Here is a 22748-nt window from a genome sequence, read left to right on the forward strand (position 1 = left end):
CTGCTGAATACTTTTGATATTGATTATGAACAGTTTATTTAAAACAAGTTATTTGAATCTGTAACTTTGGGAAACTCTGCAGTGCATTTGTTAGTACTTTCTGACATTTTGTCAACCACATTAATAAAATGACCAGGTATATTATAAAATTTTGGCTTAAAATTGAATAAAAGTTGTATTTTTTGACACCTTCTGGCTTCAACCACACTACTAATGCATGCGCAAAGGGGATATGGTGCCATTGACAGGCAGCAGACATGCATGTCCTTGATTAAAAATTACAGATTTTTCTGGTTTAGATCATTTTTGGAAACATTTGTGATAAGGCCTGGTGCCTAAACCTCTAAGTTTTGTCAACTTCATGTCTTGTTTTGTGTTTCCATTTGGATTCTAAATCTCCTGAGACATTTCATTGGTATCCAGACTCTCATTTGCACTCAGGTCCTTGCTGCATTCTGACAAAATCATATTTATAAATGCTCATTATAGCCTATTACTAATATTTGTAGGCTAATTAAGACTTAGTAGGCTGTTTTATCTTCATTGTAAGGCTCAAAATAAGGTTTGTGGCTCAATTCTGACATTTTTTCTGTTTTTCTCGCCAACAATGGCTCTTTAGTTAGTAAAGGTTGCCGACCCCTGGTCTAGTGGTTTTCAATGTGAAAAAGTTACAAATGATACTTTAAACTTGCAGCCCTAATCATATCTGGTCAAACTTGATGAGTACACTCTCGAGCCGGCTCAGTCAGGAGGGGTTGAACAGCAGGAAAGAAAAGGCAGCCGTAGCTTAACAGAGCGGGCCCTCGGAGGGACCCGGGGGTGATGAAACATGTTTACATTCACCACGCTGGTTTTGAAAAAGCCCGGCGCCCTTAAAACCTGCAAGCAGGAGAATCCCGTAATGCCCACTTTAAAGGGGCCTCGGCTGCTTTCTTTGAGGGATCAGCGTGGTGACTCGTCCTCCTCGCCACCACCGCAACGCTAATTAGGCCCACCACAAAGCCAGCCTGTGGGGATAATGTCCCATTATTAGAGTCATTTGTTTCAATTAACCGCTCTGTGATTCTACAATAGCACGGCGCGGCCCAGTGCAAAGAAGCCATTACTCTCACCCAAGGAAGCGCTGAGGTTTGGGACAAGAGTGTTTGTAAGAGGGTTACGGATACCTGCTTCTGGTCTCCTGCCCTGCTTCACACGCTGCCCAGTCACTGATGACTAGTTTAAGCGCTGAAAGTCCCTGCTCATATCTGTTTTTGGAGATTTTTAAAGACTGGTTTTATTGTTTCTACAACTATGGAACTTGTATAATCTGTTCTGTTACTGAGAACTGATTGAAAGTTAGTACAAAGGATTGTTGACTTGAGCTATAGGCTGTTCCCTTTCACATGCTGAGACCATTATGGTGTGCTGAATTACTATTCTGCTACTGTATACTTACTCTATAGTGCATACTTCATGCTGCTTTAGTCATTTTTAGACTATGCTATGAAGTTACATGCCAAACTTTCTGACTTTCTACTCTTTATTCTTTTCTCCTCAGCTCATGCAATACTCTTGTAAAATCGTTGTTGAACACTTGAAGAGTTTTTTTATTCATTATTTTCATCACATCATTGGACAAAGAAAGGAAACAGATTGCTTTGACAACATTTCCTCCCTCCCTATCCTTGCGAGACTTACGAAATCACAATTAGTTACTCAAGCCTTAAACGGCCACCAACAAGCAACCCCAGATAATAGCTGTTTGTACTGTTTGTGCACTTGCATACTGCTTTCTGTTGGTCACAGCTGGAGGCTGAAAGAGCCTACTGGTAGCAGGTTGCATAAGGCATGAGTATGAGAGAGATTATGACTGTGATTTGCTGCCTGATGTCAGAGGAATAACGTCAAGAAATAGTGTTTTTGTAAATGGCTTTGATGTCAGATCTTCAGTGATTCTTCAAGCCGCAGAAAAACATTGTGTCTACAAAAATTAACTTCTTTTTTGAAACATCACTCTTCCCCGATCATTTGCATATTGTTTTTAGCAGCTCGGGCTTCACTGTAAACTACCTCAATGTTTTTGGACACCTAACAGCAGCAGTACAAAGTCGCTTAACAACTCCAAATGCTCCTGAATGTGATATTTCAGAGGACTTTTAGGTCCTTTCAACACTAGATAATGGAAACTTCGATTGTTACCAAGAGGTTGCTGCCCTGTGATGCCTCTGTTGCCAGGCTCTCTCATTGGCTTTCTCCCCCCGCTGCACAGATGTTTACAAAGAGACATCACCAGCTCACATTAAAGGGTTCAAGTTGTCCCCTCGGGCTGTTGCTATGGAAATAACCCTGCTATGGTCGCTCATTCATGTTTGATTAATTGTTTTTTCCTTTCTGTGCTGTTGCCTCTACAAAAAGCTCATCATGGGAACATTTCATCTTGAAAACAAACAGTAGAAAAAGATGAATATGTCCAAATCAGTTTTATTTGGACTCTGAGATATTCTCTCCTCCTGCTTTGTGGACATTATGTGTTGATAAAACTCTTAGAAATTGTATTAGTGTTGTATTAATTTTAATAAAGCCTTGCCTGTGAAGCGATACAAACATGAAGACTTTTTTATTTCGTTTCCCAGATTTACCTGGATTGAAGATAAGCATTTTTTTTCCTTCTTCCCTTCCTAAATTGCACCGTGTAGTGCTGAGCTACAGCAACCCACTGGGGCCAATTAGGATGCCAGCAGAGCCAGGAAGTGCATAGCAGATGCTTTTGCCACTATTTATTAAAATCCAATCTGCGGGGGCCCCTCCAACAGCTCGTTAAACTACCGTTAATCTAATTAGCTCTCACTTGCCACTGTTTTCACCACATTACCAAATACAAGGGCCTCGACTTTGCAATTTAGGCTGATTAAGTAGGTCCAGTGCTGTTAGGCAGAGCTCGTAGGGAGGAGCTCCTCAGAGCTGTCAGTCATTTTCCACCGTCAGATATATCATGCAGCTTAGTTCAGCAAAGGCTTTAGGCCTGAGTTTGTATTAAAACATCTGAAATGGGAATATTGGTTGAAATCAAATCCACATTGCAAGCTCAGTAGTGCAAGCCCACATGTTTGAGAACACTAATGAAATACTCCACATCATAAAGACCTTGTATATTTGTAATGGCATGGTACCAGAACTGGATACAAATTCCATAATGGGCTCTTTATTGATCAGGTCTATATGATTCCCACTGATGTCTTTTAGATCGCGATCATGAGTCTGCACTTCCGGTTCATTATTGTTTGGGCTCGGCTGTATTTTTATTTGATGAGTGCTGCTCTCTGGACAAGTGCCTGGTTCTACTCAGAGATCTGTGCGGCCGCTTTGACAAGCCGTCCTGCTCATTGCTTACAGATGGGCAGTCTGACATGGAGCTGTAATCGCTTCCAGATGACTCGGGCACGGTATATATTTTAAGGCATATTGTAATCTATCAAACCTTCATGGTGAGGGGAATACACAAAGGCAAGACTAACACAGGCGGGATTGCAAAATAATTGACAGGCAGTAAAAGAGATGAAGAATTTATAGTAACTTAGTTGACTATCACACATTGTCTAATATTCAAACAATTTTAACAAGCATCCTGTGTTTTGGATTCCATCCATGACGTCTATAGGCAAGTCTTAGTTTAGAGAAAGTTGAATTATTCAGATCTCAAACAGCTTTGTTTACATTCTCATCTTGCCTGCCAACATTTTGTAAGGCCACAATCCTGACAGCATTACACACAGGGGCACTTTGAAATGTGAGGTGAAACAGATATCTAAATAACAACGAAATGCATGTAATGAAAACCAAAATGTAAGCCCACATGATCCCCGACTCTAATTATGGAAACTTAACAAAGGCTTGCTTTCTCAAAAACTACACATTTATTCTTCTTCCGCTCCCAAATCATCAAATCGAGCAGAGAAAACTTGCATCATGCTGTAATTCATTCCAAATACATGATGTTGGAAAAACTTTGGATAGTTTTCATCATTTATCACAGGCTTCTTTACTGCTTGCACCCTCACAAGCTGCAGCGAACAACTGGATGGAGGATTCAGTCGACAAACATGCTTTTACATTTTTAAACCTGCTGACTTTGTAGCCACTCATGAAAGACGTGTGCCACAATAACTTTGTGCTCTGATGTGTTTGCAGTACACAACCTTTAGGAACGCACTTCTTCTTTAAGGCTGCGAGTTATAGCTGGTGGTGAAAATTGCAGAAAAATTATATATGGCATCTTGAAATTACATTATTCTCACTGCTGCTTCTCTAACCATGGCCATTTATCTATTTATAAACCCACAAAGGCTTAGAGTCTGTAACAGCTGCACTAAGCTGTGCTCCACTCCAGTATGCTGCTGCCGAGCGGGTTGTGCTTGTACTGTTGAAGAGATTTATTCCACTGTAACACATAGACTTTTTTTTTTTTTTTTTTTTACAAATCTATAAAAAAATAAATAAAAAGAGAATGAATATTGGAATTAAATTAATCAGGTGGTTAGAAACAGTGGTAAATAAAATGTTATCACAGATTTAAAGGGGACTTATTATGCTTTTTATTATTTCCTCTCATATATATACAATGTTATAATGGCAGATGGTTATATTAATGTTGCCAACGTTACGCCAAAAAAAGAGGTATGCGAAAGAAATCCCTGTGAAAAAAATTCTCAGGTTTACAATTGTTCTGTTTCCAACAGATTTTCTCTCAGCTCAAGCTGATGTCAGTTCGTGGTGGATTTCCATATATGGTCATCTGCTCCAGGCACATGACTGCAGTGTTTACAGCACATATACTGCTACATGTAGCTACATGGTAATGTCAGTGAAATGTGTAATCTTAGTTGGTGATGTTGTTAATTTCTCCCTAATTTCAGATTACATTCCTGCTGGAACATGCTCCATCGGGTAGTTTTTGGTGTAGAAGCTATTGTTTTTGTGACTTTTCACACCAGAAAGAGCCGATACAGTCATGGCTCGACTGAAATGACACTTGGAGAATAGATGCAGAAACTCTGACCAATCAGAGCAGTCTTGGCTTATTTGGGTGATAGGCTTAAAGAGACAGCCGCTACAACAGAATTTCTCACACAGGGGGTAAATAGAGGTGCAGCAGCCATGAGCAGTATAACAAAAAATAGTGGGGGTTTTTAACATTAAAGCATGTAAGCATGTTCAAGTCGAAACCTCAAATGCAAGTATTAGCCTGAAATTAAGCACAATAGGTCCCCTTTAAGGATGAACAATAAAGCTAACTGGTATGACCAAATCACTCATAGTGGCTAAAGATAATAATATGGCAATCTCTATTTAGACATTGTTGTGCAACTGAAGTATCAGTATTGGGGCCGACCTGGGCTTATTTTAATGGAACGTTATTGGTTGAAATAAAGTGTTTCATTAATGTTTACATCAGCCTGCTTGTGTTGCAGTGTTTCTTTCTTTAATGCTGTTGCTTATCAACTTTAATTCCGTGAGTAACTTGACAGTTGGCCAAAATAAACTTGTCTCTTGTTGGTTTTGTGTGCTGTTTGCAAGCCGGTGTCTGTACTCCGCCAAAGATGGCTTATGAGATAAAAGAACTGTACATTTGTCTCTCTCTGGGGCAGGTTGGCAAATGTTAATGTTTTTTAATGCAATTGACTCAAGAGAATTGTGGGAAATATATAATTTATAATTCTGTTTTCCACCTTTCGACCACAGTGGTTTGTTCATTGTCAGTTTCCTGTATAATAACTACTCAGCTCTGTAGTGAGCTGTAAATTAAGATTATGTTGTGAACCATCATCCTGTGTCATTGCTGCAGGTGTAGTGTCAGATCACTGTCATTTTTGCATCATTACATGATGGGATTGTTGGCTGAAAGAGCATAGATTTCACACTGCAGTAGCCACAGCTCTTTAACCAAAGCCAAATGATCATTTTTATTCAAAATATACTTCATCTCATATGCCTCTTAAAGCATACTTTAAAAAGTTCAGCATTTAGGCAGCTCGTACTGAGATGTTAAATGTGGTCTCATTATTGAATAAGTCATCTAGTTAAAACTACTTTTACTGGCCTTTTTCCAAGTCGGTCATTGATCAAAGATTATTTCTCTCCCAAATGTTTGATTGATGTTCTTGAACTGCTCTTTCAAAGAGCCTCTTCTGCTGAGTGGTGCTTGTTCTTTGGCTTGTTCCTCAGGCCAGTGCACATTCAGACAGCATTACCCTGCAAAAACTTGCATGTAAAAATGGGTTTACTGTGTGTTCTCTGTCGATGCCTGCACACTGACTTTGTAACACAAAGTGTGCAACATACTGAAAGCCCAAGCTCGTGTGTATTTTTCCATTTTACAGTTCTTTGGCTTGAAATGCTCAGAAGTGTTATAGACTTTGGAAGTGGGTGGCATTCAGATTTGATTCAGTGTTGCACTCTGCACCGTGCTTTGGTGTAATGACCGTCACTGTTAGGAGAAAGTGTATCTTTGCATCACCTCTGAGTAGTTTCTGTTTGTTTTTATGGCCTTTTGAAATCAATACGCCATGCAACACTCTCCACTTTGCTGCTCAGCGTAGATGATGATGATGATGATGATGATGCATATATTCAGGAGGCTGTGATTGGACAAACACTTTTATACTCCCCTGTCCCATTTACTGATTTTATTGTCTAATTTTCATGTCTTTTAAACTCTGTCGGTCTCTGCATCTGCACCCGTCCTTCTTTCTGTTATCAGCCCTCTTCTCTTTACATCACTCCACCCCTCCTCCTTTTATCTGCTCTCTCTACATCAACTTTCTCTCTCTCTTTTCCTTTGCAACTCACACTATCCACTCCTCTCTCACTCTCTCATTCTCCCTCTCTCTCCCCCTCTCTCCCTCTCTCTCTCTGCTGTTTTGATAGTGACGCAGTTATCAGGCTGTCAATTCTAATCTTGTCTTGCCAGTGCAGTGCTGTCCATTCAGAATTACAGCTACCCCCTCCTCCCTATCTGTCTCCCCACATCCACCAGCCCTCAGACAACAGAAACGCTGATGGGATGAGCAAGCTAAAGGCTGACACTATAGTTCAGTCTCTTGCTAGTAAACTAGAAACCTGCGTCCAAAATATATTTAGACACCACTGCTCTGTACAGGACATGGCGGTCTTACATAGCAGCAGACATGTGCTGTTTTTGAGCAGTCTCTCTAAATTGTGGTCTTTAAAATATAATATAGCTGAGGTGAAATTGTTTTTCAGCATCAGTGTTTATCTGCTGTGTAAATGGGCAGTTTGACCTCTTGTGTGGAGAAATGCACTTGCCAAAATGCCAAAAATTGATGAGAAAATGGTGTACAGACCAAACTTTGTACACAAACTCTCGAAAACTACCATGTGCAAAAAGCTGGCACTGAATATTTGCTCAGATTTGAAATCTTGTTTACTTTATCTTTGATTAAAAAAGAAAGAAAGTTGCTTGTTTGAATTAAAATGTTGCTAATTAGACAAAATTGTATTTAAGTTTAGCTTCTTTTCATAAGGTAAGACACTACAGGTGAATGAAGTAAAACATTTCAACTAATAGGTCACCTTAAAACCGACCCAGTTAGTTCTTAAGTTTTTTTTAAATATGCAAATTCGGTATTATCTAATGCAAAGTAGTGGTGAATTTAGGAGAAATCTACAGGTAAAATAGACATTGTAATAGAAATTGTAATAAAACACCTAAATGTGTATTTTGGATATTTATTCCCAACAATCTGACATGTTATAGTAGCAAAATAGCCCAATTCTCAATATTGTCCAATGAACTGGAAAGCACTAAATGATTTTGCCCATAGTGTCTTGCCTCACATGAAAAAAAAGGCTTTTATTTTTAAAATGCCTACATTTCTCATAGTAATTTATGTCAAAGTGCGTGGTCAGTAAATGGCCCTTTGACTGAAATACAAAACTTTTTTGTCATTCTTTTCAGATTTCCCTTTTTGCACATGGCATGAATTGATTCTATTTTCATCTGACGAGATACTTAAACTGAAAAGATACTTTTTTTCATGTTTTTTCTATGAGATAGATTAACCTGATAAAGCATCTTCAGGGCCACTTTTTTACCCCAAAAATGTCTGTGGTTTGGCTCACAAAGCTACAGTTAAAGTAGAGCAGTAAAAGCAGAATATATAACATAAAGCCGACATCTGCATAAGTTCTCTGCAGTTCACATTACAGTCTCTCCTTCACTCTGCCGACACCAAGACACTCTTTATAATAACTGAAATAATAAACTTTAGCTAGACAATAACACCTGCTCCTCAGTGACCTGGTAGTTATTTCTAGATTCATATTTCTGAGATGAATTTGTGATTTTGGGCTAAATAAACAAATTTGACTTCCCCTGCAGTAGTGACTCCTATTGGTTAATGTACAGTGCCAACATTTTTGGTCACAACATGGTTGAGCTTGCACATTGTCACTCAATCTGTTATTTGGAAGGGATACATGTATTTCACCTATTACTGTTGATATCTGGCCAAAGGTAGACAAAATTACATCATGTCACATCTCGATATCTCCGGCACAACTACAGTGATGCAGGACGGAAGATAAATGGCCATCAATCTAAAATACCAACGGTAAACGTCAGGATCCAGTGTCAGCACATCAGAATCAAAGAGTTACTCCACACACTCACCATTTTGCATCAACAGTCACACAGGAGAAATCCATCGTAAAAGAGGACCAGATACCAATCTCCCATCTGACAGTATCAGAAAATAGACCAGAATGCAGTGCAGCCACAAAATGTTGTGCTATGAATAAGGGATGTGACTCTTTTTTTGTCAACTGACAACAACAGCTGTCATAATCATTACTGTCCACTGCAGCTGCACAGAATAAGCTTAATATTATATAGTGGATATTTGTTTATCCACAAAGAAGAACTTGTAGAGCCAGCAAGTAAAAAAACTCTCACTGTCAGGAGTCAGCTGTTCATTTTGTAGTTATGGAATGCATATCTATCTATCTATCTATCTATCTATCTATCTATCTATCTATCTATCTATCTATCTATCTATCTATCTTAGAGGTGGGAATCAGCAGAGGCTGACACGGTTTTATCCTGATTCATGAATCATGATACGATTTTAAGCATTTTGCGATACGGTGAGTCTTGCGATACAGTATAATGTGATTTAACTGTTAAACTGCATTTTGTGTCCACAAAATTAAATTCAATCAAGAATTTCTCCACAATGAGAGTCAAACCCACAGACTGACCAACAAAGTGTTCAGTCAAACTGAACTGAACTGATATCAAACATGTATGGACAACAACAACTGCAGCATTTTCTCCAACTTTCCTCAACTTAAAGCTTTACTGCTGCTCTGAATTTTTTTTAACAAAACATAAAAAAAATGGTGCCTATAGCTTTCTTAGATCTTCTAGTTTTATATGATACCAGTATCTCCAAAATATTCCTAAAAGTGAACCCTAACCCTAAACGGTGAAAATCCTGCCGGCCCTCCAGCCATCGGAATGATAAATATCAATACTTGGCGGCCATGAATCAATATAATATTGCACGCAAAATATCGTGATACTGTTTCTATTTTTTCACCACCTCTACCATCCATCCATCCATCCATCCATCCATCCATCCACATACATTTTTCTGAGATTATTCTAATTGCCGTTTTTGCAGTGGAGTTCACAGCCATGGGGAGTGTATGAAATCACTGACAACAGTAGATATTGATTAGACAGGCGGAGAGAAAATAAAAGTAAATTAAAAATCCCAGATTCATTATGTCTCTAACAGAGCATCTAAGACTGCATTTGTCCTGCAACACTATTATACTGTAGTGAGTGGAGTTTTGGTTTATTGTACTCTTTTTAGAGCTAGTTGATCCATCTGCTCAAAAATATGAATCTCGTACAATGAGAGAGGAAAATAAATAAATAAATGAAATAATATGCTTCTTGTTCTGCTGGTTGATTGCATGTAGCTGCGAGCTGTTGTGTGTCATCGCTCTTTCCTTTGTATGAATACATGTGAATTTTCCTGCAGATTATTTTGCCTTCCTTTTTTCCTATTTTGTCATTCCATTAGCTCTACCTTCAGTTTATTCTATTTTCACTTCAAAGGCTTGAGTGGAACAGATGTCGTTTCAAATGCCTGTCTTCTGCCTCATTGCCTAAAAGTGAGGGATGATTATTTTTTAATGAAACCAGGCGTACTCGCACACACACACACACACACACAAAAAATGAATATTACCTGTAAGCTGTGAAATAGACAAGCAATACTTTCGCATCACCCTGAATGAGAACATCCATTCATTTCCGCACACCACAAAGCCATTTTGAAGTTTTTCTTTAGCTGCCAATTGTGCTCCTGGACCTTGAATTTTGATTAGTTAATTTCATGCTGTGTAGAATACAGTGTGTTGTTTGTCTGCAAATGCTCTGGTGAAACAATGCGATTTTCAAAGGCAGTCATTTCCTGTTTTCCAATTGACAGTTAAAGGGGAAAACATGGCTGTTGCTTAATCCCGTGATAAGTATGCATTAGATGGATGTGAACGTCTTTAAATGTCCTCAAGTTGCTGTTTGATACTCGCGCAGGGACAAATCTTTTTCATGGTTTGTTCTCCCCCCTGCTGAGTTTTAACACTGAAACCCAGGATCAGTGGATTATGAAAGGGAACGTTCAAAGCTGTTTAAAATTTCTAAAATGCAACCTGATGAAATAGGAGCTTGGCCTTGGAGATGGGCTGACTTTGCCAAACAAAAAATAAAGAGTTCACTCTCACTTCACTCCAGGCAATAATTGAGTAACTCTCCATAACCTTCCACCCGTAAATAGTGCACATAAACATTCTTTCTTTGGCATAATACCAATGTACATCATTATATATTCAGTTTGTCATTATATCTTCTATTATATGGATGAAAATTGGATTCTTATTTCCTGCCTTTATAGCAACCAAGAAATCAGGTTAACTGATGTTCCACTGATACTAATGGCAACATCAAGCCGTCACTTCTTCCTCGCCATCCTCCCTCAGCTCTCTCTCTCTCTCTCTTTCTCCCTATCTCTCTTTCTCTCTCTCTCTCTCTCTATCACTCCCCACTCCCTTCCTCTCCCTCCTTCTCCCGTGCTTGATGTGTTCTCTCCTCAGCAAAGAAGGCAATTTCCATATAGAATCACAACCAGGATCAGGTGACCTGGATTTGACTCCCCGTCAAAGCCCTGCACGGAAAATGAAAATGTATTCATGTGTATTGGATTGAGTACATCACACAGATGCGAGTGTTTTTTTGCTTCTGGAAAATGTAGTGAGATTGCAGTGTGTTATTGTTGACGAACCAACTGGGTACATCCTATGAAAAATACAGATTTAATCTTTTCTTGAGGTTTTTATCAGAAAGTGGAGTTGCTTTGTGATCGACATGAAAGAGACAAAATAAAGACTGAAAAAATCTGAAATTATCCCTAAATGGAAGGATTTAATAGCTGATAAACTGATGCCAGTGTGAGATTTTAATTAGCCCTGGACTTTCTCCCCCTTTTCCCATGTTTGGACAGTTTCCGCTGGACCCCGCCCCCCTCTTACACCCCAGAGGCTAACCTGTCTCACTGACGTCCTGTTAGTCTTCATTCACCCATGTCCGTAAATTGATCTGTTTTCTCTTCTTAGAACAAGCCGCGGCTGCTCTTCGAAGAACTCTGCTGCTTTCACCCTCTCTCTTAATTAAATGTTCTGTTCGGCTATTTCAATGATGGCGAGCATCATGCACACAGTGGTTAACATTGAGGTCTTTTTAATGTATTTTTAACCATGCAAAAATCGAGAGTATCAAATCCAGTCAATGCATCATGCCCATAAATACACTGCTACCGACTCCTCAAGCTTCTTTCTGTACTAGCTGCAGCAAAAGTTATTTTCATCAACTGATTTATGACCAGCAATGTCTTTGTCTCCTCTTCTCTCATCTCTCTCTCCCTTTTACATCCCTCTTTCTGCCTCCAGATAAGCAGTGAGAAGCGGGCCTCTGCAGAAATGATGAAGCCCAAACCCAAACCTCAAAAGAAAAAGAAGAAGAAGGACCCCAACGAGCCACAGAAACCTGTGTCGGCCTATGCGCTTTTCTTCAGAGACACCCAGGCGGCTATCAAGGGCCAGAATCCCAACGCCACATTCGGGGACGTCTCCAAGATCGTGGCCTCCATGTGGGACAGCCTAGGAGAGGAACAGAAGCAGGTACAAAACAGGCAGATCTGGAATATCTAAAACAATTAATTGGATGAGGAAAGATGGAGGAAAATGATTGCAAAATTGGTGGGATACACTATACATGCTACTGAAAAAAGTAAGTTTTAGTGGTAGGAACTACTGTAACCTCTACATGTGGCACATTTTTTGCATTAAATTAGTTCTATATAGAAACTTTTCTAAATATGTTATTTGCTTAAAGTGAACCTGCACATGTATATGCATGCATACACACTGACACTAACACATCTACAGTTACGTTCACACATTCTGGTCCAACCAGTAGATGGCATGTGTGCTGCAGCAGGCAAGCAGCCTTTCCCTGGCATTATGTGCTGTGTAGTGTGTAATTACCAGAACATTGCTGTGAGATACAGCTCACCTTAATGAGCTACTTCTTCTCTTTCTAAAGATAATCCATCCGTTTATCCCCACTCCCCTGACTCTCATAAAAATGATTTTCTTTCTAAATTTAATTCAAGCAAAGGGAAGGAGGGAAAGCTGTAAAGCAGTCTGAGACTGAAAAACTTGGACATTTTACAGGCGAGAAACGGTCAATATGGGAAAAATATAAACACACCCAGGGAGATTTCCGGAGTCTAGGACTGATATTTTATGCTGTGGGTAGATTCACTCAAACCCACATGCTAGTGCACACCTGCAGGAGCAAACACTCAGATAAGAATACACACACTGACACACAAATCCTCATTGGTGTTCTACTTTCCAAATTTAACAATGCAAAGGTGTCTTCTAAGTTTTACTCTGCAGTGTAGCGTCCATCGAACTCAAAAGGATTTTCCAAAAATATAGTGGAAAAAGTGAAAACCATCTTCTTTGCCAAAACGAAACTCCCACAAAGCTGCAGGCCCTGGTATGGTCCACACTTCCTGTGTCCCCCCAGCCTCCATAGCTGATGCCTCTACACCATGCATCTTCATTGGCCCCCTGACAAGCAGGGATGTGTGAAGTTCTCATTTCCACCCTCTTTATTTATATCTCTCGCCTGCTATTTTGATCCTGCCTAGAATACAGAATTAGTGATTCCCCCCCCCCTTCACTATCGTCTCGTCCTTGGATTTAGCTGAAGGGCATCTGGGCTATCCAGGAAGAGTAGTCTATTGTTTTTGTAGCTATTTAACGTCATCTCCAGCTCAGCAGTAATAGGTAGAAAATGCTAATGTTGACAGGGTTATAGGAGGTCATGGTGTTTTGTATTATGGGTATTTAACTCCAAGAGGGAAGGCAGTTATTAGCTTCTGTTGCAATTAGCAATTCTCTTGGGATGAGGAAGGTTTACTTTTCAGTGAGGATGCTGTGTAAAGACAGCATTCTAGCTTATGACTAATAAGTGTATTTAAAAGCTCCATATTTTCCAAAATGTTTCTTCTGCTGCATCAGTACAGTGGCCTGGGTATCAAAACATAGTGGGGTTATTTGGGCTGACCAAATGTGTCTCTAGAACCAAGAATTAAAAAAGGTCAAGTTGAAAGAGCTGCCATCATCAAATTAGTAATTACTTTATTTGATTATATATTTATTGATTTATGGAGGACGGAAGTTGCCAAAATTAAAAACAAATTACTGAATTATATTTAATTATGAATAAATTGTTATGCCATTTAATGTACCAAGATATTTATGTATCAAAATAATTGTATAATAGATAATTCATTGATAAAAATGTGACTGAAATTGATATTTATTTTAATTTGTAAAGGGAAAAATAAATACATTAAAAAATAAAAAATAAAAGTATTTTTTGTTTTTTACATTGATGAGCATATTTATTTAACAAGTTATTTATTTATTCTTTTTGGGGACTTTTGTCCTCCATACGCATTTAAATAAAAAATATTCCACTTTTTTCTGGCAAAGCTCTTGTATGCTGCTTGTGTTCAACATCATTCAACATTTGCAATGTTTGGCTTTGTGTGCTAAATGAAGAAAGAGGTTTGTCGAAAGAGCATATGCAAAAAGTATCAATAATGCGCTCCACCTAAAAACCACAATGCATACATACTGACACCCATACTTCTCTCTCCTGTCTGTTTTGCATAATTGGCATGATATTGCCTATAGCCCTCAAAGCTAATAGCCCCATTTTCAGACTCTTTACATCCCACACAGAAAATATGTGGAAAAAATACCTGCATGGAAAAATACACATGCAAAATCGTGTTTATATGCACTCAAAAGCCAATATTCTTTATGCAAACACACATTTTGTGTTTCAGCAACAGCAGTTAGTTGCATGAAAACATAGGTCTGTATATCACAATAACAATATGGAAGGCAGTTTCAAACAAAACTCATACACGGGCAGGGATCGCATCCTAATGTACCAAATGACAACAACCATTCTGGTTTATCACTAATGTCAGTATGCTGATAGGAGTGTTATTGTGGAGCTAAAAGGAGAGGGAGAGAGAGAGAAAGTTCCAGTTCATTTCTCTAGGTGGATTGGAATGGAAATGATGTGTTGCTACGATAGATGGAGACACATTGAGATGAGGGAGTTTTAGTGCTGTGATGAGGAAATAGAGGTGTTCTGTACCATTGGTTCTGATGGAAAGGGAAACATTAAGGGTGTGTGTCTGTGCGTGTGTGAGAGTGTGTATGATGTGTTTAAGAAAGTGTTAGATAAAAAGTATGTGCGTGTGTGTTGTGAGACAGACATGTGTGTCTGCACATTTATGAGCATGTCAACCTCTCCTCTCACCCGAAGCCTCTCGTTTTGATTTTTTTTCTCTCTCTCTCTCTCCCCCTCTCTCTCTCTCTTCACAGGGGTACAAGAGGAAAACTGAGGCGGCTAAGAAAGAGTACCTGAAAGCCTTGGCCGCGTACCGAGCCAGTCTGGTTTCCAAGGTAACGCTTATGACACACAGACCCTGGCTAAAACTGATGATGGATTGGATGGAAAATCCCTGCTAATGGCCTGGGCGGGGCTTCTGGGGATGAGGTGGTGGTGGTGGTGGAGAGGGTGGGGATGTGTGATGCAAAAGAGCAGGCCGTATTTGGAACAATACCTGATTTCCATAGGGTGCAGATGTTGGGGGTTGGGGATTGTAGTTGGTGTGGTGATATAGTTGGGGGAGGGGTCAGCACAAGCATATGGCCAAAACATCTATGAGGGATGCAGGGTAGAAAATAATTGCTCCCTCATGTGCTATGCATAATGTCAGGTTTATAGGTGTCATTAAGAAAACCCTAGATGCACTATATCATACACTAACAGACACCTGTGCCACGCATTAGATCATCGATTTCTTCCATCTAAAACAGGAAGTACATCCAAATAAATGCTGACACCTTCCTGCTAATTCAGATCTATGATGTCCCGTTTGCCCGGTGAATGATGACGTGTTGTATGCACCAGCATAGTAGCACTGGGAATAAAGAAAGGCAAGGAGGAGGGCTGTGGATTGCATTGTTTAGTGCCGTCTTGTATTAACAACATACAATGTAGTGTGGGGAAGATTCCTTTTGTCATTCCATTTGTTCTGCAGGCAAACAGCCTCATTTCTCTGCCGAAGCTCCTGCATATGTGTGTGTGTGTGTGTGTGTGTGTGTGTGTCTGTGTGTCTGTGTCTGTGTGTGTCCCTCTCCTTTTCCCATCTATCTGTCAAGGTGTCTATTGATCATTACCCCAGCCCCAGCTCTATTCATACAAATGGGCTCCATTACCTTCTAATCAACACTGATGGCTGGAGATGAGCAATCTGACAGCTCATCATACGGACCTGGAGAGGGTGGGGCGGGTTGGACGTGGAGGTGGAGTTGGAAGTGGAGGTGGAGGTGGGGGTATTTTGTAGGTGCTGCACCTGCTCAGAGTAATACTGTCCAAAAATGAGAGAGGTCTTGTTAGGGTGATTTTGTTGGAGTTTGGTGTTTTCCTTTAAAGCACTGTATCCATTTTCAACCTTGGCCCTGTTTCCCCATCTGTCAGTCCATCTACATGTGTGTGAAGTGAAAGCTGTCAGGCTGAGTAAAGACTGAAAATTAAATATATACAGTCCTATTACACAGCGAGCATCAATATGCTGGTAAATATTTGCTGTTAGATGCTTCTAGTGTCAACTGTCCTGTTAAAACGGTATTGGACAGCAGCACCAGGCAGGTAACACATATTCACTCTGTCAGCTGCTCCAGCAGAGGATTTTACTGAGGAAGACAGTGGGGAATATTTAAAGGGAAATTCCTGTATTTTCTATTCTTGGTGTTATTCGCCTTTTTTTAATTATGTCTATTCATACTGACAACTTTCACTTGTCACCATAAAAAAGTAATATAAATGTAACGTCATGTCAAAGAAAAAGTTGAATATTGTGGGAAATTCACTCTTTGTGAAAGTTGGATAAGAAGATCAACAGCAGTCTCATGTCTGACCGTTTTATATGAAGCTGAATCCAGGAGACAATTAGCTTAGCTTAGCACAAAAACTGGAAACAAGGGGAAACAGCTAGCCTGGCTAGTAGTGTCATCAGAGAGGGAGGAGGTTTGAATGTAATGTTTCCAAACATAAGTGACAGTTCCTGCGTAGTATGGCTTTTAAAACTTGTCTGGGAGTCCAACAAAAAGTTGAGACAGAGAGGAGTCCCTTGAAAATTTCTGCAGTTGTTGTAGCAACACCACACTACTTCTTTTTAATCTGACTTATCTACTGTATAATACAAATCAGGTTGACAGGTAATGGAATGTCCCTTGAAGAGGGTCAGAACTGCAGTTTGGATGTTGCTATTAAAAAAATGAAGTAGGAGATGTGATCGGAGCTTGATTAATGATGACTGATACAATCTCATTAAAACTTCTGTTTTATTCTTCTACAGACATACAATGACCCTGAACCAAAAAGTGCCCAGCAGAACAGCCAGCCCTCCCACATGCTGCCCCCGAAGCAGCCACTGTACAGCGTGCCCCCCCAGCCCTCCTCACCCTACCTGGGCCCGCCGGGCTCCTTCCCCTTGTCAGACCTTCAGAGCTACGCAGGGCCGCCGCGCCACACCCTGGCCCAGACCCTCAGCCAATCCCAGATGCTGCCGCCCAGCATGAGTGCCTCTCCCCCAGCTCCCTTCCAGATCAGCCCACCTCTGCACCCCCACGCCCAACTCTCCCTGCACCAGAGCTCCCTGCTCAACCAGCCAATCCGCATGCAGCAGTCGCAGCCAATCATCTCACACCAAATGGGGCTCCAGGCACCTCTGCATTCCCCTCCTCTCAGCCAACAGGTCGGTCCGCACATCAATCAAATTATAAAATTTAACATGAGTATGATGAAACACATTCATCTGCTATAGCTCCTCATGTGATTACCTTTCATAGCTTTGTCTACACATCTGTTATCCACATGCAAACTGCATTTTAGGTCACTCAGATTGGAGCATGTTAACTCCCTTTTGGGTGAAGATTTTTAAGCGGTTTTGTTGAAAACCCTGTATTGAAAACTTTACTTTTTTCACTCACTTAATAGAAAATGAACAATTTTGTCTTTTCACTCTGAGCCCATAATATCTCCAATCCAGCAGGGGGTTGTCATGTCTGTGTAAGACCTGTGATTTTGAGACCCATTTAAACAAAGCAAATGGAGAGAGGAAAAAGTTTTACTCCTGTTTCCCACTCAATAAGCTCAAAAGCAACTGATAAAAACCCCTGACAACATTTGGCCTGATACAATATCATAGCTTAGAACACAAACTCTAATGGCTGATCATTTCAAAGCTACAAGGATATAACCTCTCTTCCTCTCTCTTCTCTCATCTACAGGGATTCTCCCATATTCAGGCTGATTACCAGAACAGTGTCGGGGGCTCACAGTCTCCAGGGGCCCCTAACCCAGTGCATGGCCAGAACCCTGACTGGGACAGCGAGTACTGCAACAGGGACTGTGGACCCAACCACTGCGGGTGAGCTCATTATATGCTGTGCTCTAGTAGTAGTGGATGTTATGTGATAGGAGTAATGGTTCAAAAGAACCAATCACATTGAGTTAGCCACGAAAAGATGGTCCGGAATAAAAATGTCTTTGCCTCTGTAAATCCAATCCAGGACATTAGATTGTTGAGAATGGTAAGTAGTTGTCTGACAGTTACTCATTTTCCAAATGAGTTGCTCTAAACCACTTCACTTTCACACTCAGACAGTATTAATCATAAACTGCAATTTCTCTGCTAAAGAAAAGCATCTCCTTGAAATTGAAATGAGTAATGCTGCAGTAGAACAATGCTATTACCGATGCTTGGAAAAAGTGTGACATCCAATTAAGTTTCCCTGTGTTTCGCTCAGCACACATTGCCTTATTGAATCAAGCTATTCAAGCAGGTACAAGAAGAATGTTGTTTTGTCTCACACCTGAAACTTGGTGTTGCTATTCTGAGAAGCAGCAGAGCTGGAAGTCAGTATCTCCTGTATTTAGAGCTGATTCATCTGTATGTCAAATGGGATCACGCCTGGGTCAAATCATGTTTGATGCTCTTTGAAGTAGATTGAGTCTTTGCTTAAACCTTCTCCCTCAGTGTCAGATCACAGTAGTTTGGAGTTTTGGAGCGTACTGAATTATTTCCAGTGTGTCGGTAGAGATAACTGGAGAACAAACTTTGTATTTGACATTTTGAGTACCAAGTGATCTGCAAATTTTCTTTTCTTGTTTTTTCTTTTTACTGATTGATGTCTGTTGTTTGTTGACAGCTTTTATGTTTTGGAGCTGCTTCCTTAGCTTGGTCTTCCTTAAAAAGTAGATTTCATCATCTTACTGGGATTTCCTGGTGAAACATAGGATAAACAGAAATGCATGCAGTCAAGCATTGAAATCACATGCATCCAGACATTTATACTAGGGCTGTCACACTGTTAAAAACTTAATCTAAAGAATTAAATATCTAAATCAATTGCATATATAAATGTTTGCCATGAGACGCATTTAAAAATACATTCATTCATTCATAACATTTATTATATATTCACTCGGGTCGCGGGGGGCTGCAGCCAGTCCCAGCTGACATTAGGTGAGAGGCGGGGTACACGTTGGACAGGTCGCCAGACTATTGCATATCACATAGAGACAGACAATCATGCTCTCATTCACACCTACGGGCAATTTAGAGTCACCAATTAAACCTAAGTGCATGTCTTTGGACTGTGGACTGAAGTACCTGGTGAGAACCCTCGCTGACACGGGGAGAACATGCAAACTCCACACAGAAGAGCCGCAGGCGGGTGGCGAACCGACAGCCCTCTTGCCGTGAGGCGAGAGTGCTAAGCCCATATCATAGCATAAAAAACTTTACTTTTTATTTACCCCCTGTCCTCCGCTGAAATGTCCTTGCTGTCAATTGCAATCCATTTAGCAACTGAGTAGATTAATCTGTCACAAGTTGACTGACTGACTTACTCCATCTGCTTCTGAACGCCTGTTTGAGTCACTTATGTTAGCATCAGGGGGGCTGAGCTAGGTCCGAGCTAGCTGCTAAGTGCTTTGTGTTCAAGTGATATTTCAGGCTTAAAGTACTGCGACGGTATGAAAAAGTCCTTACTGTAAAACTTGCAAACAACGGGGCTCCTTTCAACAATTCAATCTGGGCGTTTCTTTACCATTACTGAACCATTTTCTCAACTACTTCCATCCTGTTTGACGGAGCCGATGTGGACGGTTACATGTTCACTTACGTATGGGGTCAAGGGATTTAACGCAGTGCGATTAATGTGAAACTTTTTTCTGTAATTAATTTATCACGATTATTTTGACAGCCCTAATTAATACAGTTTCTTCTCCCTCAGCAGTGGCATGGGAGCTCGGGACAAGCCTCTCTACCTCACTTGAAGTTGAAAGACCTCCAAATGTCAGACTCCAGGGAGCTTTCCACCATAACAACAACGCCATCGATGTATCTGCTTCTACACCATTTCTTTTTTCTTTTTTTTCTTGTGACGGATTTCAAAAATCCCAAAGACTGCTACAGTAACTTCACCTATTTGCCAAGCACTTAGATCGGCCAGAAGCCTGAGGCACTTCTCTTGCTTTTCTTTTTTCCCTTATCGGTGAACTTTTTCCGTTTTTGTTTTTTTTGCGGAGGCACTGAGCTTTAAGCTCATGCCAACATACTGGAAATGAAGACCAAAAAAAATTGTCTTCTCATTCTGTTTTGAATTTTTTAAAGATGCTCTCTCTCTTCTTCACTCCATTACTCTGTGTTTGCCATGGACTGCCCTCATTGGGGAGATGAAATGCTCTAAGCATACTCAAAGCTAGGGGTCTTGGTTAGAAAAGCTAATGCAGGCAACTAGAATATAGTCACCTCAGCAGGGGTGGATGTACTTCAGGACAGACTGAAACACCCCGGCTGAGTCAAAGCAAAGCGAAATTATAATGAAGATAGTCACATACACTTAAGACATTTGTAAATCATCCTCGCCCCTAGTAAAGGACTCTTTTCCTTTCTTTCTCACAGAGTGATTGTAAATATCACCAAAATGGATCCCTCTTATGTGTGTATTTAGCTGCAGTCCCTTGCTTTCTTTCTTTTTCCCAAAAAAACATTATTTTCATTTGGTTATGTGATTTTAGTGCAGGCGGATTCAGTGAGGGAATACACACACTAAAAGTTGTGTTGAAACTGTGTTCACTGGTCTTGTTTCTCTCCACACGAGAGAGAAACGCAACGACTGTAAAACGCTCCATTTCCTCCTTAACTGGTGGAGCTCTGATAGAGAGTGCGACTCTCTTCACTTGGCCTCAGGACGTTACAGAACTGTAGAGGTCAAAGGTTGATACCTCTCCTTTTAGCTCCTCCTCCTCTCGGTCAATAAGGGCCGCCCCCACCTGTAACCCCGCCCACCTGCCCTTAGTCCTGACACCACTTGTACAGGTGAAAAAAAAAGTTGCTAAATGTGAAATGTTACTAAAGAAAAAAAAACATAACAGTGGGTTTTAAAGTTTTTGACTAGTTTTATTAGGTGTTTTAGAATTGTGTTGAACTCATCTTTATAATTTTTTGTGAAGAAAAAAAAATTCTGAAGATATTTTGTTTTTTCACTGTAGCAGGATTTGCGTTTTGGAGGAACAGTCATGGGGGTAGATATTTTAAGTTTGTGTATAAACCTGCCAAATGTACTTCTTTAATTTGTAAAGCCAGTAATGAGAGAACCCATTTTGTTTTGTTGAATATCATGTTTTACAATATGGTCATTCTATTTAATTTGGTTGCAGGTTTCACATCTATTTATGAATGATATGAAGTAACATTTTGGCTTATTTTCATCAGGGTGCATTATTATTATTATTATTATTATTATTATTATTATTATTATTATTATTATTATTATTGATCAAACAACATTATTATTAGAATAATAAATATTTTTTCAGAAATTGTTGTTGGTGCAATACCAGTGTACCAGCATTAGATTCATTTTGTGTCACAAATACTTCTTTTGTTTTCTTTTGTCTGTAATAAAATGTTTAAAGTGGAGAAACTGATGTGCATTTGTCGACTTATTTTACATCACTCGGTCTCAACACATTCATTAGTAATATGACGGGTAAGACCTGATATCTGCGGCAGCCTATATAAACATCTTTGCATTCGCCTGCATGTGTCTTAGGTTAATTAGGAGAATTATCTTTGATCTTGCAGGAAAGTTAATGTGACTGCTGTCTCATTAAGTGAGGAGCTAAGCCTTCACGCTGTACCTTTAATGAACTTTAACCTTTCAGCAGTTTTTTTTCTTTCTTGGTCTTTTCGTGAAACCAGACTTGATCGATATAAATATATATCAAGCAACATTTTCTGCCGTGTTTTCTGGTAAAGGTGTGATGATGAAACTCAGCGTTGATGCAGCAGTACACTGTCTTTCAGAGAACTACCTGAGAAGAAAAATAGGACTGCCTTTTACTTATGAATTTCACAGTTGGATTAAAGGTAGAATAGAAATGGAATCTATCATCCCTCCCCTCTCTCTCTCTCTCTCTCTCTCTCTCTCTCTCTCGCTCTCTCTCTCCTCTACGAGGATGATGACGCAGTGCCCCCTAGAGCTCATTCACAAAACTTGCCACATTGTTTTTTCAGTTCCCCGGACCTAAAAAGAAACATTACAGCTCAGTGGCTTCAGCTACACTGTTGCTGAAGTGTAATATTGATGTGTATTAATGACATCAAAGGTCCTTACTTCATCATCATTATACTTTTAAAAAACAAAAATCCCTCTAAAGTAATAATCATAATAGTAGAGAAGAGAATACAGAAAATTGTTTGGTTTCGAATACTCTACATTGCATTAATAACAACAGAAAGACATTAAAAATGTTGTAATGTAATGTAATGCAATACAAAGAATAAGATGCAATATTTTTATAATAATACAAATTGTGCATGAAAAGTGTGCAGGCTGTCCTCATGATTGGTTTGTATGATTTCCTATGAAAAGTAATGCACTTGAATTCCTAAGATTTTGTAGGAAATCATTCAAACTCCTTCATGAGAATGTGTGTGCGTGCG

At 39.8% G+C, this 22748-nt stretch overlaps 1 protein-coding gene across 3 annotated transcripts in view; it reads left to right on the forward strand.

The window, feature by feature from the left end:
- Positions 1-21508, forward strand: part of LOC131972062 (TOX high mobility group box family member 2-like) — an 89367-nt gene extending 67859 nt beyond the window's left edge. For 2 of the 3 annotated variants that reach the window (XM_059333810.1, XM_059333813.1), the window contains 5 exons: positions 12016-12246; positions 15046-15126; positions 17088-17486; positions 18022-18161; positions 20032-21508. In XM_059333810.1, coding sequence (XP_059189793.1) covers positions 12016-12246; positions 15046-15126; positions 17088-17486; positions 18022-18161; positions 20032-20074 — 894 coding nt within the window. In that variant the 3' untranslated portion in view covers positions 20075-21508. The remainder of the gene's footprint in view (positions 1-12015; positions 12247-15045; positions 15127-17087; positions 17487-18021; positions 18162-20031) is intronic. The other variant, XM_059333811.1, reaches the window with a different exon arrangement.
- Positions 21509-22748: the final 1240 nt, after the last annotated feature.

The sequence above is a fragment of the Centropristis striata genome, chromosome 5, assembly GCF_030273125.1.
Source record: "Centropristis striata isolate RG_2023a ecotype Rhode Island chromosome 5, C.striata_1.0, whole genome shotgun sequence".
NCBI lineage: Eukaryota > Metazoa > Chordata > Actinopteri > Perciformes > Serranidae > Centropristis > Centropristis striata.